The sequence below is a fragment of the Anopheles bellator genome, chromosome 1 (assembly GCF_943735745.2).
Source record: "Anopheles bellator chromosome 1, idAnoBellAS_SP24_06.2, whole genome shotgun sequence".
In the NCBI taxonomy this organism is placed as follows: Eukaryota; Metazoa; Arthropoda; class Insecta; order Diptera; family Culicidae; genus Anopheles; species Anopheles bellator.
Window position 1 is genome coordinate 23,862,541 of NC_071285.1, and position 15,443 is coordinate 23,877,983.

General features: G+C 48.8%; 1 protein-coding gene across 1 annotated transcript; it reads right to left on the reverse strand.

The window, feature by feature from the left end:
* Positions 1-24: 24 nt before the first annotated feature.
* LOC131215264 (uncharacterized) lies at positions 25-11,552 on the reverse strand. The gene is made up of 10 exons (XM_058209653.1): positions 10,766-11,552; positions 8,064-8,453; positions 7,543-7,979; positions 7,163-7,387; positions 3,941-4,315; positions 3,709-3,862; positions 2,027-2,559; positions 1,425-1,958; positions 1,142-1,360; positions 25-288 (listed from the first exon to the last, which is right to left on the reverse strand). The coding sequence occupies exons 1-10, from the start codon at positions 11,550-11,552 to the stop codon at positions 25-27; spliced, it is 3,918 nt and encodes a 1,305-aa protein (XP_058065636.1).
* Positions 11,553-15,443: the final 3,891 nt, after the last annotated feature.

Sequence of the window (15,443 nt, forward strand, 5' to 3'; positions counted from 1 at the left end):
CACGGAACAGGAAATAAGCCTCTGCTAGGAGGTCGAGGTGGTGGAGCTTCGTGTCGATGTGGGCGAATCACTACCACCACCTGTGCCGCTTCCACTGCCGCCGCTCCCGTTTGCCGTTCCGTTAGTGCCGGCCATCATCATCATCGTCAGCGGCACCGAGCCGTTAGTCAGCGGCGGTGGATGATGTGAAGCAAGCTCCGACCCGACTCCGGAAGTAGTTGTGCTGGTGCTGCTGCTGGTGGTGCTGTCGGGATAGGCAGTTGGTACCGTTGAGGGACTCTTCGTCATCTGCCAGGGGAGACATCCGGAGGCAAATATCCGATTGATTACAGTCACATAACCCGAACGAAGAAAACGAGGCAGGAAGAGCCATTCCACGGCACGCAATAGATAAAATGGGAAAGAAACATACAGATATACAATTGAGGGACCATGTGTTCCGCATTCCGGGAAAGATTCCCCACAAACACTTGCGGTGCAGGATGAGTATGATTGCAAGACAGTGCTACGAAAAGGTACTCGATGGTTATTAGAAAGAGAGCATTACATGATAGGGAAAAAGTTAAACATGTTGTCTGCCACTTTTAACAATCGTTTAAACGATACTTTGAAATCAAAGAACAACTAATCAGCACTCACTACTTGATGGTCCGAAACGAGGGTAAAACAAATATTTATTAAGGAAACTATTGACCGTGGCTGAATTTAGTTTACCGTGTCCTCCCCTTTCAATCTACCACACCGATTGAGTTGAATTTCGTATCTGGAGATCTGTTGTTTTATTCTTTGCCAGATATTCGTTAAATGTTGCGGATTGCTGTGTGCTGATAGCATAAAGTTTTTTTGTTTTGTTTGTTTTACTAACTATCTTTACAACGGATGTACACACTTCCAGGATATCGAACGCGCTACCCGCACCTAAATGCCCAGACACCTCGGTCGATTACCCACTAATGCTTTTACATCATGCTAGCCCTATCCGTGTCAATGGTCTGTCCAAACAGAAAGAAAAATAAAACAAAAGGAAAAAGAAAGAGAGAAAGAATGATGTAATGATAATCGTCCGGATGTGGCGGTCAGAACACAGCCCAAGCGAGCAAAAGAGAAACGGCTTCGGTGTTAGTCAACGAAGGGAACTTACGCCAATGCTAGTGACATTGTTAGTGTTAGCGGAAGAAGCGTTTGAGGTAAAGGCGTTAGCAGCAGCAGCAGCGGCGGCACTAGCGGCGGCAGTTCCCGCAGGAAAATGTTCCTGACCTGAGCCACCCATCGGGCAGACATAGTCACTCCATTCCTCTCCGCCCAGCAGGCCTTTGGTGCTCTTTTTGCGTTTCAGTGAAAATTGTGATTTCTTCGGGGTCTAAAAAACAGAATGGGTTAAAAACGTTAGGACATTGGTGCGAAGACAGTGCTGCGATGCGTACCTTGATCTTTGCCGAAATCGTCAGCGGTTGAAAGCCGAGTGTGTTCTCTGCTTCCCGCTTCACCTGTATGATGTCTCGACCGAGTAGGTCTTTGAAGTGGGTGGCCAGGTGCCGGCGCAGGAGCGTTTTGCTCGACGGTATGCTCAGCAGATCAGCGAACAGTTCAGCCGTGAACTTAACCTCGAATATCATTAGCGCACCGTGGACACCGGAACCGCGTAGGTTCGGTGAGTATTCGGCCAGATCGACCGCCCGGAGCCACTCGTGCACCCGCAGAGAACTCCAGAGCCGCACATCATCCTTCACGGTCGAATCCGGTGGCAGTGGTCGCCGTACCAGACACTCGGGATGCCACTTTTCATGACGCATCAGCTGTATGCCGCGGCGTATGCTGGCAACGTGCAGACACGACGTCATCTGCAGGTGCACCAGGTCGTCCATGGTCAGTTTGTGCAACATCCGACCGTCCATTCGGGCGGCCGTGAACGCTTCCCTGTACTGTGGCATTCCGACGTCATCGAGCCATCGTATGATCTGTCGTTTCCATAGAGAATTGCAAATAAAGTATTGGAAAGAGACGCAGCAGACAATGTTCTACGTACCCATGCTGTGTCGAGCTTGCCAGCACTCGTGAACAGCTCATCGTCGTTCTCCGTTCCGGATACATCCGCAAGAGCCAGGACAATTTTCTTGCGATGCAACGGATGGCGCAGGTTTAGTTCTTTCTCCACATCGACCGGTGACGCTTTCAGTAGCTCGGTGGCAGCCGCTGCGCTTGGCGTGAGCCAGCGCCGCAATTCCTCCTCGTACATGCTCAACCCTAGGTGGTCGAACCACTGACACACCGCTTCCAGATCCCAGTCGCGGAACGCTTTGTCAGGCTTACGGTACGGAGCCGAACCGCTCCAGCCTAACCTGGCACCGGCAGTCGCTCGTACGCCACCGCGCTTGAACTCACCACCACCACCACCACCGGTTGGCAGATCGTCTAGCGTTCCGCTGTTGCTCCGCTTGATCTTGCCGAAAATGTTCTTCAGCTTGTTGCTCATCGAGGGCGAAGGAGCCGGTTGCGGAGTAAAGCTCCGTTGTGGCAGCGATCCATCTGTCCGATCATCGTTAGCATTTTCTGTTTCAGCTGAAAAATACATGACGCAATTGGAAGAAACGTTAGCGAAGGATCAGCATTGGAGCCGACGACAACGAGACAAGCGTGTTTGGTGACATGTTTAGAGAGTATCGGTAACAGCGACATCGGTCACGGACAAAGCGCATTACGGGTTATGGTTGGTTACGCATCGGAGTACTTCACGGACTGTCAGAGAATCGGTTACGGTCGCTGAAATTGCGTCTACACACAGAATCGAAGCACGACCAATTAGCGAGGTGAGAAATTAGAATTTTGGTGCATGAGTTGGATTATTTTGAATTAATTCCAAATCATCATAATAGTGCCGGCTCAATGTCATTTGTGGCGGTTTGAAAGGGCTTCTCAAGAACGAACGAACGTCTGTCTCTAAGACCCTCTCTAGAAGACCCTCTAAACAACCAGCGAATGGAGTGTTTGTTAGTTTGTTTTTACGCATAAGACAAAAAGAAACAAATGAAAAACGAAAGAACAGTAAATTTGAAATAACGGAAGTTAGAAGCGAAACAACAAACGATCAAGCAAACGTTTTGTGAAACCCAAAATAGGGCCAACTCAAGCACAACCAACTGTGAACGATCCGAAAACCTAGGTTTGGTACAGAAAATCCTCGCAGTTTATCGATTGGTTCGTGCCACGGTCGTGTTGCGGTTGCCGGTAGCGGTACGAACAGGGGCGCTTTGAAATGCTGATCCGAAGCTGGTGCTCTTTTCGGTGGTTCGGATTTAAGCTTAACATCGGGTGGGGCTGTGGCCGTCGGTGACGGCGGTTCCGTGTTGGCACGCTGCTGGTGTGCCTCACTGTACGGACCGTAAGCCAGATCAGCGATCGTTCGAGGTCCGCCGCCGGAGCGTTCAGCGGCCGCTTGATTGTGCAATAATTCTTTGGCCGATGCCGACGCCGGCTTCATGTGCGTTAGGTTCGTTTCCTCCGTGGCACGGAGTGCTCGGGCCAGCGAGAGAGCGTTCATTGACGATGACATTCCCGTGGCGGGATGTGCGTTTTGTTCTTTGGTCACTCCGATCGGCTCTTCCGGGCTCTTCCGGCTCTCTTCCGGCTCTTCCATTGCAGCAGACCCGTCGTCGTCGCCGTCGTTCGTGTTCCTAGTGAGATAAGTTTCTAGCGATGGTAGACATTTACCGAAGGCCACGTTTCGTTTCGGGTTCGCGTTACTATCCGTCGCCGTCGAAGATCCGCTCGATGTGCTGACGGTCGACAGTGTGGTGGCGAAGGCTTGTCGTGGAAGACTGCTGTAGTGAACATCGACTCGCTGTCGGTACGTGGCCGACGGTGTCTGCAAAACATAGAAGCGAGCCAGCATAAATAAGTTTCAAGAGAGCAAATAAATCGCCGGCCGACGGACGACCCGTACCTTCGGGGTGATGGGGCTGATAGCCGTCTGAGGCAAGCTTCCGTGGCTTCCGTGGTGCAACGGGGATGACGTTAGGGCGGTACCGGGCGCACAGGCCGACATGCCCACCATTCGCGTGCTGGTGATAATCTGAGGCCGTCGCAGCAATCCCGACGTAATGCTATTGTTATTCAGTGCGTTCGTGACCGCGGAAGTGACACCGCCATTCGTAAGACTGCCATTCATCAGGGCCGCCGATCCGCTGGAGCTGGTCATGAAATTCGTGCGAAGTTCCAGGTTTTCCCGCTCGAGTGCCGCCTGCTGGAGCTTCAGCTCACTCATGGCCGACATCAGTTCTAGTTTCTGCGTTTCCAGCGATGATCGCGACAGCATTTCCTGTGTGCATTCCAACAAGCAGTATCAGAAGTACAGTTCACAGATGGCAAATGTGTAACATTCTTTTGTTTTTGCATTAGGTGAAAGGACCAAAATGACCGGGAGATCCCACTAGGTACGATGATATTGCTAAGGATAGTCAGGAGTGCGAAACAAAGATTATTACAGAAACTAACTATCCGATATGTTAGAATGGAGTAGCAAACTACAACATTGACTACGTACAGCAAATGGCAAGCAATGAATTAACAAACATGTTAAAGCAAGTTTACTGAATAAAGGAAGAAGTTACGATGGCAATAAGTCAGTTGTTTAAAATTAAATGTACATCGAAATGGTGAAGCATGGCGTTAAATGCGTTCGTCCGCATCATTTTGAAGGATTATTCCATTCTCAATTTTTTTTTACTGCAAGCTGGTCACATCATTAGTCCAAATATTCAAAAGTGGCAATGGATTAACTCCGATTAGCAAACACTTCACCTTCTCTCAGCACAAAGGGCAAGAGTTTGGCCAAGGGTCAGCGGATGTTACAACATTAAGCAACTGTTGCGCCATAAGGCGGACAGTCACAAAAAAAAACGGCTAAACGACTTAACAGAAGGACCTCCCCGAGGGGTTTCTACTGTCCGTCAGAAGTATACGAAAACAACACTCCATTAATGCGAATCGTGCTCCACCTTGGCTTTGCTGGCGAAGAGCGGATTATTTGATGAAACCGTAAACACAACACAAATGGCACACTTTCAAAAAGCCATTCCGCGTAAATACCAGAGAAAACTGCGGTTTGCTTATAATTTTAAATACACTACGCCTTTTTGCGAGCGGCCGAGAACTTCGTTGTGACTTCGATGTTAAATAACTTATAACTTGTTCCAAAGCACAAAGCTTGCTTAGTTAGCACAATGCTTACTTTTGACGACACAAAAAGTGAAAAGGCGAAATAAGAACCCCGTATCCTTTTCGTGTCAATTAACTAAAGAGGAAAATGGTCCTCGGTAACGGCTGACCATTTTCAGCGGCCGCGGTAGGTCGGTCGCGCACAAAAAGGTACAAAACAGAATCAAAACAGCTGGCCGGAGGTTTAGTAATTAAAAACAATCGAAATTAATTTCCAACCCCGTTGGTGCACCGTCATGGTAAGGATCGGTTGGATCACTCTGTCAGCAGGCAGTACCATCCCGGGTTGCCCACAGGCTGGGTTTAAACGATACTGGATTACAGTCAGGTCAGGACTACGGTGACTTTTAGTACAGCTGGCCCTAGTACTGAAGCGTGAAATTAGCCCAAACCACAGTACTTTGCAATGCTTTTACTTTGTTATGTTTTAAAGCTTTTTTGATTATCTCAATAGTTTACTTTAACGAAAAGTTTAAAAATATAATTTAAAACAAAATTGTCATTAGTATAGAAAATTATTTTAATTTTAAAGAAATTTTAAAGAATTTTAATTTTAATTTTAAGAATTTTTAATTTTTTTTAGAGAATTTTAAAGAAAATTAGTAGAATAGAAAATGGCGAAATTGGATGCAGACAGTAAATGAAATGGATGCATACAACAATGGGCAGTCAATTGTTATTTCAATTGTTGGCAGTGACTTAAGGAATTGTCCCCAATCGAACACAACATCCAGCGATGCATACTTTACACTCAATATGAGGATGTGCCACAACCAAACCCGTAATGAAGCCGACCATCGCCACAGTGTCAATTGAATTCGCGATAACACCAAAACCAAACACAAAAAATACAACCTGATTGTAGTTTATTTCACACCAAAAGAACCACAGCATGAGGCGATGTGACAAATCTGTTTTCTTCGAAGCGCGCACACAGCATACACAGCGCAGCCGGGTGTATGTTTGTTGCGAATGTTACACCACAAGTAACTTAACCATCTTGTAGTTGATTATTGTTGGTGTTGTGTGTAAATGCGTTGTGTACAAGTGAAAGAATTATCAGAGTTGGGTTAAACCAATATTTAAAAAAAACAAAAAAATGGAAACCAAAACATGGGGACACCAATACCAGTGGATTACACAAATAAACACACTCATAAGCACACGTAATAATACATAAAATGCCTGCAAATTGGCAACCCAACTGACAAACAGTTTGTAATTTCATTCGATTAACTGTGTGCGTGCGTGACACGGTGGTGCAGGCGTGCTCGTTTAGACACAAACGTGTGCTCGGTTGCCGAAGGAATTTGTCCGACCCCGAAAGTATTCGATACAATCAACTACAGGATTTTCTTATGTTGTGGGCCTCTTACTGAAATCATTTTGTCTTGATGTGATCTGCTTCTTTCGTTAAAACTTTGATCGACTTGTCAAAAATAATTGAGCTCATGTGAAAAGGGTGAGTAAATGGTTCGTAAATTGTTCGTAAACTGTTGAGGCAACAGGACCAACGGAAAAGGACCCTTTGGACGGATGTTAATGTAATTATGCGATCACTTGCTCATGCTACCGAACGAATGTCTTGATGAGAGAAAAAACAAATAGTTTCGCTAGCCCTTGAAATGACCCTCCAATTTACACATGCACTATTCGTTTGCAGAGCACTGGAACTGAACGGATGAGTTTCTATCGGGTGGGTGCAACAGACTCTATGCACTATGCAAAAGAACAGTACACACAACATGGCAGAGTATACTCTAGAGAGGACCTAGGGCATTCTAAGGATAAGGATGATGCTATCCAAATCGGGGAAAAGAAACGATAGAGGTGTATACAGGATACGAGAGAAAATGTGTGTGGAGGGCAACAACTATTACAACTAGTGGGTCTAAAACAACAACAAAACAAAAAGGATGTAAGAAAAAATTGTAATATTTCGCGGTACTTTTTGTTTGTCAATCTGGATGCCAACTGTTTTTGCAAATACGCTTACTCGCTGCAGTAGATCTTCGGCGTTCGCGAGCAGCTGGTTCTTCTCCTTGACCGTGCGCTCGAGCTCGCCGATCTTCGCCGTCAGTGTCTGCACCTGCTCGGTGAGCACCTTCACTTGCAGCGCTAGCGCTTCCTTGTCCGTCTGCAGCCGCCGCAGACGCTCGTCCGTATCCTGGCGCTAGAGAATGGAAGAAAAAGGATACCATCGATCGTTAGTTGAACCACTCTTGAACAACACTTAATAGACTACTCGATCTACGAAGCAATGGGGGTGTTTCACATGGTCAACAGCGTGGCGTATTTAATTTATAGGTATAGGGGGCTATCGCAAACCTGACAATCCTTGCTCCAGGGCGATCGATGATCGCAGGAGCAGCATCCAGCGCCCGGTGGCGGTAGCGGTGGCGGAGGAGGATAAAAACTGCGACTGCAACACCCGCTCGCACAGGATGACAGATCCTGACTGCTGCCCAGTGCACTGCTGCTCCCGTAGCGGTAGAGTTCCTGCTGCTGGCGCCGGTGGTAGTCGATTAACCGTAGCTCTTCCCGGCTGCCCTGCTGTTGGTGGTGATGAGGATGGTGCGGATAAGCCCCCCAGTAGTAGTGCGGATCCCAGTGGGACAGTGGTGGCGGTGGCGGCGGTTCCCAGATACCCGGACTCGGACTCTGCCGCTGACGGTGGTGATGATGATGGTGCTGCTGCTGCTGCTGTTGGCTGCCGCTACCACTGCTGTTGTAGTTATTGTAGCTGCCGGAATCGTGATGGTGATCTTGGGAAGGTGGAAATGCGAGCCGAGCGTCCCGGATTAGCAAACACACTCACAGGAGGAGGAGGTGCTGTCGCCACAGCTCACCTTTGGAGTTGAGACTAAGGTTGCTCGACATCGAGTCGTGCTTGGGGAACTCGGACGACGAGGATTTCTCCTTCAGCGAGTGGGTGCTGCGGCTCTTGCTGTCCCGCTCGTGGCGGCTTGAGCCGAGGTGCCGCCGCCGATCGAGGCTGCCCGTTTCCCGCAACGGTCTCGGTGGTTTACCGCTCGGGCCCGGAGTGCTGGCCCCGCTCGCGTCAGCTCGCGCCGCCACGGATGCTGCCTCGCCGCGGTCGGCGCGCGAAGGTGTTCGCGTACCGGGTGCGGTGCGCGACATCGACCGTCGAACGTCGGACTCGACCGAAGCCTTCGGAGCTTCCAGTCTAGCTTGGGTGCGCACCCAGGTAAAGTCATCGTCGCAACAGGTTGACTCATCTGCGACGATCCCCGTGTGGGCGGTGGATCGGAAAAATTAAATGCTCGAATTACCAAATCTGATACCCACACACCGGCTGACACGTAACCAGCCGATCGATGTGGAGGGCGAAGATGAGACCGAAGGCTCCGATTCCGAACCAGAACCTCGCAAATCGCAACGACAGGAAACGCTGACGCAATTGCGCCGTCGCACGCCGATGCAGTCTCGCTGCTGGCGGATGTTACTGCCCAGAGCCAGACGTCCTAAGCTAACTTTTCCCAATTAGCGTTTATTAAGGGGTTTGGCATACGTTTCGTAGGACCACGCGCTTCTGCAGCCACGGAATACGGAAACAATCAACCGCTGTGAGCCCTGTGCTGCGCTACAGAATCCCAGCTCGTGGGATCCGACTTCCACAACGATGCAATGCAAAAATATCGCTAAGAGAAGATGCGCAGCTGTGTCAACGGTTACAGAAATTAAAGATTGACACAACGATTATGATTTTTGGGTCAATTAAAATCGTTGAAACATAAATATTGCAATAGCAAACACAGCGCTCTGAAACCCAGTACTTCAGTCAAAATATTGCTTACACTGCCCAAAGAGAGGCTAGGGCTTCTACTAAATCTCTTTCAGTCACTTGACGATTTTCCAATAGTATCCCAGGTGTTGCTACTGCTTTTGGGACGTCCTTGGACGTGGATCGTCTTCAATGCGTGTACGAGATACAGCAACCCTTCGTTTAACTAATTTACTTTTTACCATAAATTTCCTTAGGTTTTAAATCTTCCAAACCTTCCATAAAAATTGAATCACTGCGCAATACTTGATTTTTTCCATGGTAAAAAATACACTGAGACGCCGCTAATAAATGGCTTGTACAAAAAGAATGATTTGAGAGATTGAAATGCAACTTCACATACGTTCATAAGAAGAGTGAACATAGGTCAATTAATTTAGGGTAGTAGCAGGGCCCTCTGTCATCGAAGCTTGAAACTTATTGAACAATCAAGTAAACACTCAGATATTGAATTCCATGCTTGAACAAAGTGAAACATTCCCCAAAGAAAACCATTCCAGAACACACATTCCAGCACTGTATTGGGTCTATCGCATTGACAGGATGCAGAATATTTAATTACTACGAGCTTCACAAGCTTCACCGAGACAGCAAACGTTTATCGAGAGCCCAGCCGACTACAGGTTCCCGGGGCCTTCGATGGACCGGAATTAATCCATAAAAATGTTGAAGCGATTCTGTTGCTCCGGAATCCCTCCGACTTCTGGCGAGCATATTTTCGACACTGTCCGTTAATCACCACTCACGGCACAAGCCGCTCGGTTGGCTGCTCTCGAGCCTCCAGCAAGCTGACCTTTTCTGGCCACGCTACTGATAGTGATTAATCTACGGTGAGTCTGGCTGTCAATTGTAACTGTCAATCTTCATTCGAACGTTTCGCGGGGGGGTGCATTTCCGAAATCGAAGCGAAATCGAGATGTGGAAGTGTTGGCACCGGCACATCTTCCCAGTCTTCGCTAGGGCCACCAGCCCCTATCAGGCAACCGATCAACAAATCTCCGTCACGAGATCCGTGCTTGATTGCGCTGCGCTGGGTGGTGACTGTTAATTGTTATCAATTAGTGCCCCACCACCTCGAGCCAGTAATCCTGGTCATCTCGCATCTGGTACGGGGATGCACACGAGCGGCCTTTGCGCTGCACGCGCGCACCTCTCTACCAGCTACCAGGGGGCTGTGTGATTAACGTACCCTAATAGACACACCTCTACCAACTACCAGCATGGCCCCCAGACCTACGTCCCACAAGCGCGCGTTGATAGCAAATTATCTGCCCCATAAGTTGGGCGCAAACATGGCGCAAATGCCAAGTGGCTCGCCCAGAAGTGGTTCAGAAAGTTGAAGCACCGATCGGTTCTCGGACGATCACGTGGGGATCTCGCACACTTTTCCGTATCCTGACGCACGCACACCAGCACGCGTGTGCGCGCGCGTCTAATTTACAGAACTACCAGCCAGCCAGTCGCAGAAAGATCGAAGATCACCGCAAACTACCAGGCGCGACCGAGGAGAGACATATTTTTAGAACCCCCTCCCGGGGCCGCAGCAGCCAGACATAGAATTTCTCGCCAGACGTGGGCCGCCGCGAAACACTTCAGCAAATCGCTCCCCCAAAACAACCCCAAACAATCCGCGCGAGTTCTGCGGGGGGACGATCTGCGAAAGAGGAATCGGGCACTTGGGTCCTACGTCAACTCGGGGTGTCCCCATCATCCCCCGTGACTCTCTCTCTCTCTCTCGTCAATCACCTGCTTCGTGGTGCTCGTGGTGGCGCCTCCACGGAGCGGCCGACGACGGGCCACCAACGGCGGAAGTTCTCGACGGTGTCTTCCGGCGTCGCAGTCCGGAAGACGTCTGCTGCCTGCGGTAACGACGCCCGACCGGCGACAGTGACACCGAGCGCAGGAAGGGCGACTTGTCCCGGTATCCGGACGAACGTTCGCCATCGTCGTCCACGTCGCTGTCGTCGCCATCGCTGGCGCTGGCCGAGAGTCGCGCCCCGCCCGACTGGTCACCGCCGGTGGACGAGGTCACACTCCAGGAGCTCTTGCGCAGCGTGTTCGAGGCGCTGCTCTCGATCGATCGGAGGTCGTCGGGAACGGTCGGTTCCAGGATGATCTCCTCCACGCCGTCAGCCTCCTCCCCGCCGCCTTCCTCCTCGTCTTCCTCCTCGAAGTCACGGAGCCGGGAGCAGAGGTACTCGCTCGCCGCCACCGACAGCACATTCTGCCGGCCGGCCGCCGCCGACGCCACCGCTTCCGGTAAGAATTTGGGGCGCGGCGGTACCTCCGGTTTCGGTGGCCGACCCCCCGCTGGAACGGGCGGCAGCGGTAGGTCGATGAACTCACTGCCGTCCTCACTGTAGGCGCTGTTGCGCTCGCGGATCGTCTCGAGCCGCATCACGGCGTCGCCCAGGACCGGATGGTGACACCGTGACCGTGACGACGGCGGCCCAGACGTCTCCAGATCGTCTCGGGCAGATGCAGCAGACGGTCTGACGGGCGGCTGCGGCCGGTGATCGACACGCTGTTCCATGAACTATGTCTCGGCTGCAGTTGATTGGCCTACTCTGCGGCCGCTCAGTACCAACCGGAGCCCTGGCGCACTTGAATTCCGATTTATTTATACGCGTGCGGTGGAAAACTTGGGCCCGGCACGTTAGGCCAACTTGAGTTCTTGATCACACAAACACACACTTCAAAGATAATGCGCGGATACAGAGTGCAACGCACACCGTGTTTATCGATATTCTTACTCGCGCCACGGCCAATTACACGGTGGCCAATCATACGTCGATCGCCTCTTTAGGTCAGGGATAGAGGTTTTTTGAAATAATTGTGACTCATAAGAACGGTGCGCCCTTCTCTCTCTCTAGCTCACGCACAATGATCGCGACGGGAAACACAAGGCACACACAAGCACACACGTCCCACACCATTATCTGCTTCTTTTTGGCGCCGGTCGCGCGAATCGCGACGGCGGAATCGATCTTGCCGCGGCGAGCATCACGAGCGAACTGGTCGTCTGTCGCGCATTAGCGCAACGATGACAGAGAGAGAACCCTGCGTTGCAACGTTGGCGGTTGGCCACCGATTTGACGCTCGTGAGCTGCGACATGACGTAGGACCCGCCGATCTGGGATGGGGGTTCTGCGCGATCGTTCGAGAAGACGCACCGATTCTGGCCAGTAACCAGTGAAACAAAAACATAAACAGCACAACCACAACCTCACTACTCAGTCGGTCGGTCGTTTGGCGATGCTTCATTTTTGATATAGATTTGATATGACACTGTGGTCAAAAAGTAATGGGAAGTTTGATTTTAACTTGTTTAACATCTATGTCAAATTATAGGTCGAAATGTTTATTAATGTTTGCGATACGGATCCTAGTGTAAACAGTTAAAAGTGAATTCTTCATTTTTCATAACGATAGAAACTTGAAATTTGAAATGAAATTTCTGCTGCCAAAAAGGTTGAAAATGTTGCAAAAGGCCTTCGGTAAGCAAACTCTATTAAAAACAAGAGTTTATAAGTGGTAAAAGATCAAAAGGATCAGTGGAAAATATCAAAAGGATCAGCTGAAACCATTTTAAGTGAACATTTGGTTCTCAAAAGAAAGTGAAATGTTGATTGGTGTTAAAAACGCTCACTTTCGTAAAAAATCAGCGCCGAGTTGAGATGTGTAAAACAATGTTTTTCGACTAACAAAGTAAAACGCTTCATAACTGAAGATGAAACACGGCTCTACGCTTAAGTGACCAGAAAACGACCGATCATCGGGGTAAATACCGTGCTAAAGGTGAGCCGAGAGCGATAGAACCATGTCAAAACAAGTCAAAAATCAAGTTTTTTTTGTTTCAACAAGTTTTCTTTGATTATCGCGTGATGTGGTACATCCTTCAATTCCTTTCGATTCTTGGTTTTTGCATCGCGATAATGCACTGCACTCGTGATTCGTGATCATTTCGTCATAAACGTCACAAACAAACAAACGTCACAAACGCGTTCCTAGATCGTTCCGCAACCACCGCCAGACTTAGTGACCTGTGGCTATTCGTATTTGATTTATAAGTAAATTCCCGTTATTTTTCGCCCCCAGTAATATATGATTTGATCGCTACCCAGTTGTGTTTTGATGGTGAAGGCTGTTATTTACATTTTTTTTATTTTTTTTTACCAAATAACTCCAGGAGCAGAATCGCTCCGTTCGTTCTAAGAGGGCAACAGTGTTTTCTGACATCCAAGACCACCGTCTCTAACAGCCTAAGTGAACCAAACGCGCGTATCGCGAAACGAACGCTCGAAGCGTTTCACTGCGATCGAGCGTTTTGCACGTAATGGGAAGCGTTTTCGATTGCGCTTCCCGCCCTTCCTTTCCCAAGGGGCCGACGGTCGATGGTACGCGTTGGAAACAGGAAAGAAAACGGAAAGCGCAACAGGAAATTATGTCTGTGACGCGTTCAGCAGCAAATGGAACCAAATTTTCGACACCATTTCGCGGGCCGACGATCATTGGCGTTTTGACTGATGAATGATCAGGTGGAAAAAGGCAAACTACAATTTGTAGGATCAACAACGTGCCTCGTTCGGACAAACCCTTAGCACGTCAGCACTAAAGCGCGACTCAAGTGATTCGATGTCCCAGCATAACGTGACACCGAAGTTGCTTGCCGAATGAGTCGCGCGCACTAATCTTGTTGGGGGCCCGCCGGGCGTTAAATCACACGCAGCGCCTCACAACAGAACAGTTATCTCGAGTGGTCAAAACCGAAGGCGATGTGGCGATGAAGTGGAAACTGTGAACCGAAAACATATGGATGCGCCGTTGGTTTTATTTCGTGCGACTCCGTCATCGGCGTTTCGGTTAATATGCTTGCGTCAGAAGGGATAAACAGCGGTTCGCTGTATGTTTTACAACACGTCCCGGGCATCTGGTTTTTGAATCGTTCCCATTTCCAGCCGCAGCCGAGGACTCAATACGCCCGATTTTGATAATCGAATCGAAAGATTAATCATCAGGCCCCCTGTTATTAGTGTACAGAATGTCAACTAATGCTGCTGATAAGATCAGTATAAACAACGAATCATCTCGCGAGCCGTTCAGTTGATAGTGCTCTTGCTCGGCACTAGACGCGATGGAACGCTATGACTGCCATAAACAACAATCTGCCTTCGCAACTATTGGGAAGTCGAGGCAAAGTGTGCTGCGAGCGGAATTCAGTTTAAACCCGAACCCCACCACCGTATGGAACATTCCGCGAGGAAATATTGGCTTTTGCAACCAACCAACTATTCGCAGTCCGTCCCGGCCGTCCGGCCCATTACTCATCTTTGTGCGAAAGAATGTGAAAGATATTTTGTTGTTGAAGCCAGTGAAAGCCATTGAAAGGGAGGGGTTCCCTATTGTTTATAGCTCTAGGGCGGCTTTAGCATACAATAACGACCAGGATTTCAGAAGTTCAGTGAAAACACAAATATTGAAACAAACTTCTAGGAAGTCAAGCGGTAGTCTGTTAAATTTACAAGAATACATTACATTTTCAATGATCAATTGAAAATGATCCAGCAAGCAGATCAATTCAAAAAGATTAAAGAAGAAATTGAAGAAACTGCGGGTACATCGATTAATTAAAACGACAAGTTTCTATCAATGGATCGATTATAAAAGATGATTTGAGTTCGTGCTCTTTTACTTTAGTTTTGCTTGCCAGTGGAAATCTTCGCGGGGATTAGAGCATCAACGTTCCGGGTTCCCGAAAGACAACAGGCAATACGAAAGAGAGAATTAAATCAAAATAAGAATTGAAATTAAGTTAAAATTAGAATTAAAATTAAATTAAGATAGAAATATTATAGCATGTAAAAAGAGATGAATGTTTAGCTCAAAATCTCTATAATACAACAAAACAATTATTTATTATTATTTTTGTTAAAATTGGGAACAATGACACATTTTAATAAACATTTAATCGTTCTCATTGTTCCGAGTGAACCCACGAGATCGCCCGCCGCACAACACTGCAAAATGATGGTTTGCCCGCGAATAAAATGGCGAATGCCGAAAGGGCCAGAAAGATGTATCTACTAGCAGCCGAGAACTTATGTTGCCTCGATCGGCAGAGCACACAACAAACGCGCTCCGAAAACACTATTTTAAAGCGGCACGACGGAGTTGTTGGTGCCCGATGCCCCCAACAATGGACACAAAATCCACCTCACCACTCACTGCTCGAAGGAGGCCCTCATAGAAGGGCACCGTTTAGCACCAGGCATGGCGCAGTGGGGGTAGGTAGTAGGGCTCTTTGTTTTCAATTCAATTCGAACCAGCCGTTCGTAAATGTAAATGTCGTGTTCGTGGCACGACCAGCAAGCACCGCGCGGTGAAGCAGAGAGTTTCAGCCGCCACGGGACACGCGGACGAAAAT

What these genes read in the sequence shown, in the direction of transcription:
- LOC131215264 (XM_058209653.1), bottom strand. Translation starts at nt 11,552, where the DNA reads ATGGAACAGCGTGTCGATCACCGGCCGCAGCCGCCCGTCAGACCGTCT. An exon ending in TCCAGATTGACAAACAAAAA is followed by an intron (nt 4,316 to 7,162) that starts GTACCGCGAAAT and finishes GAATGCACACAG; the next exon opens with GAAATGCTGTCGCGATCATC. An exon ending in CGATTTCGGCAAAGATCAAG is followed by an intron (nt 1,361 to 1,424) that starts GTACGCATCGCA and finishes TCTGTTTTTTAG; the next exon opens with ACCCCGAAGAAATCACAATT.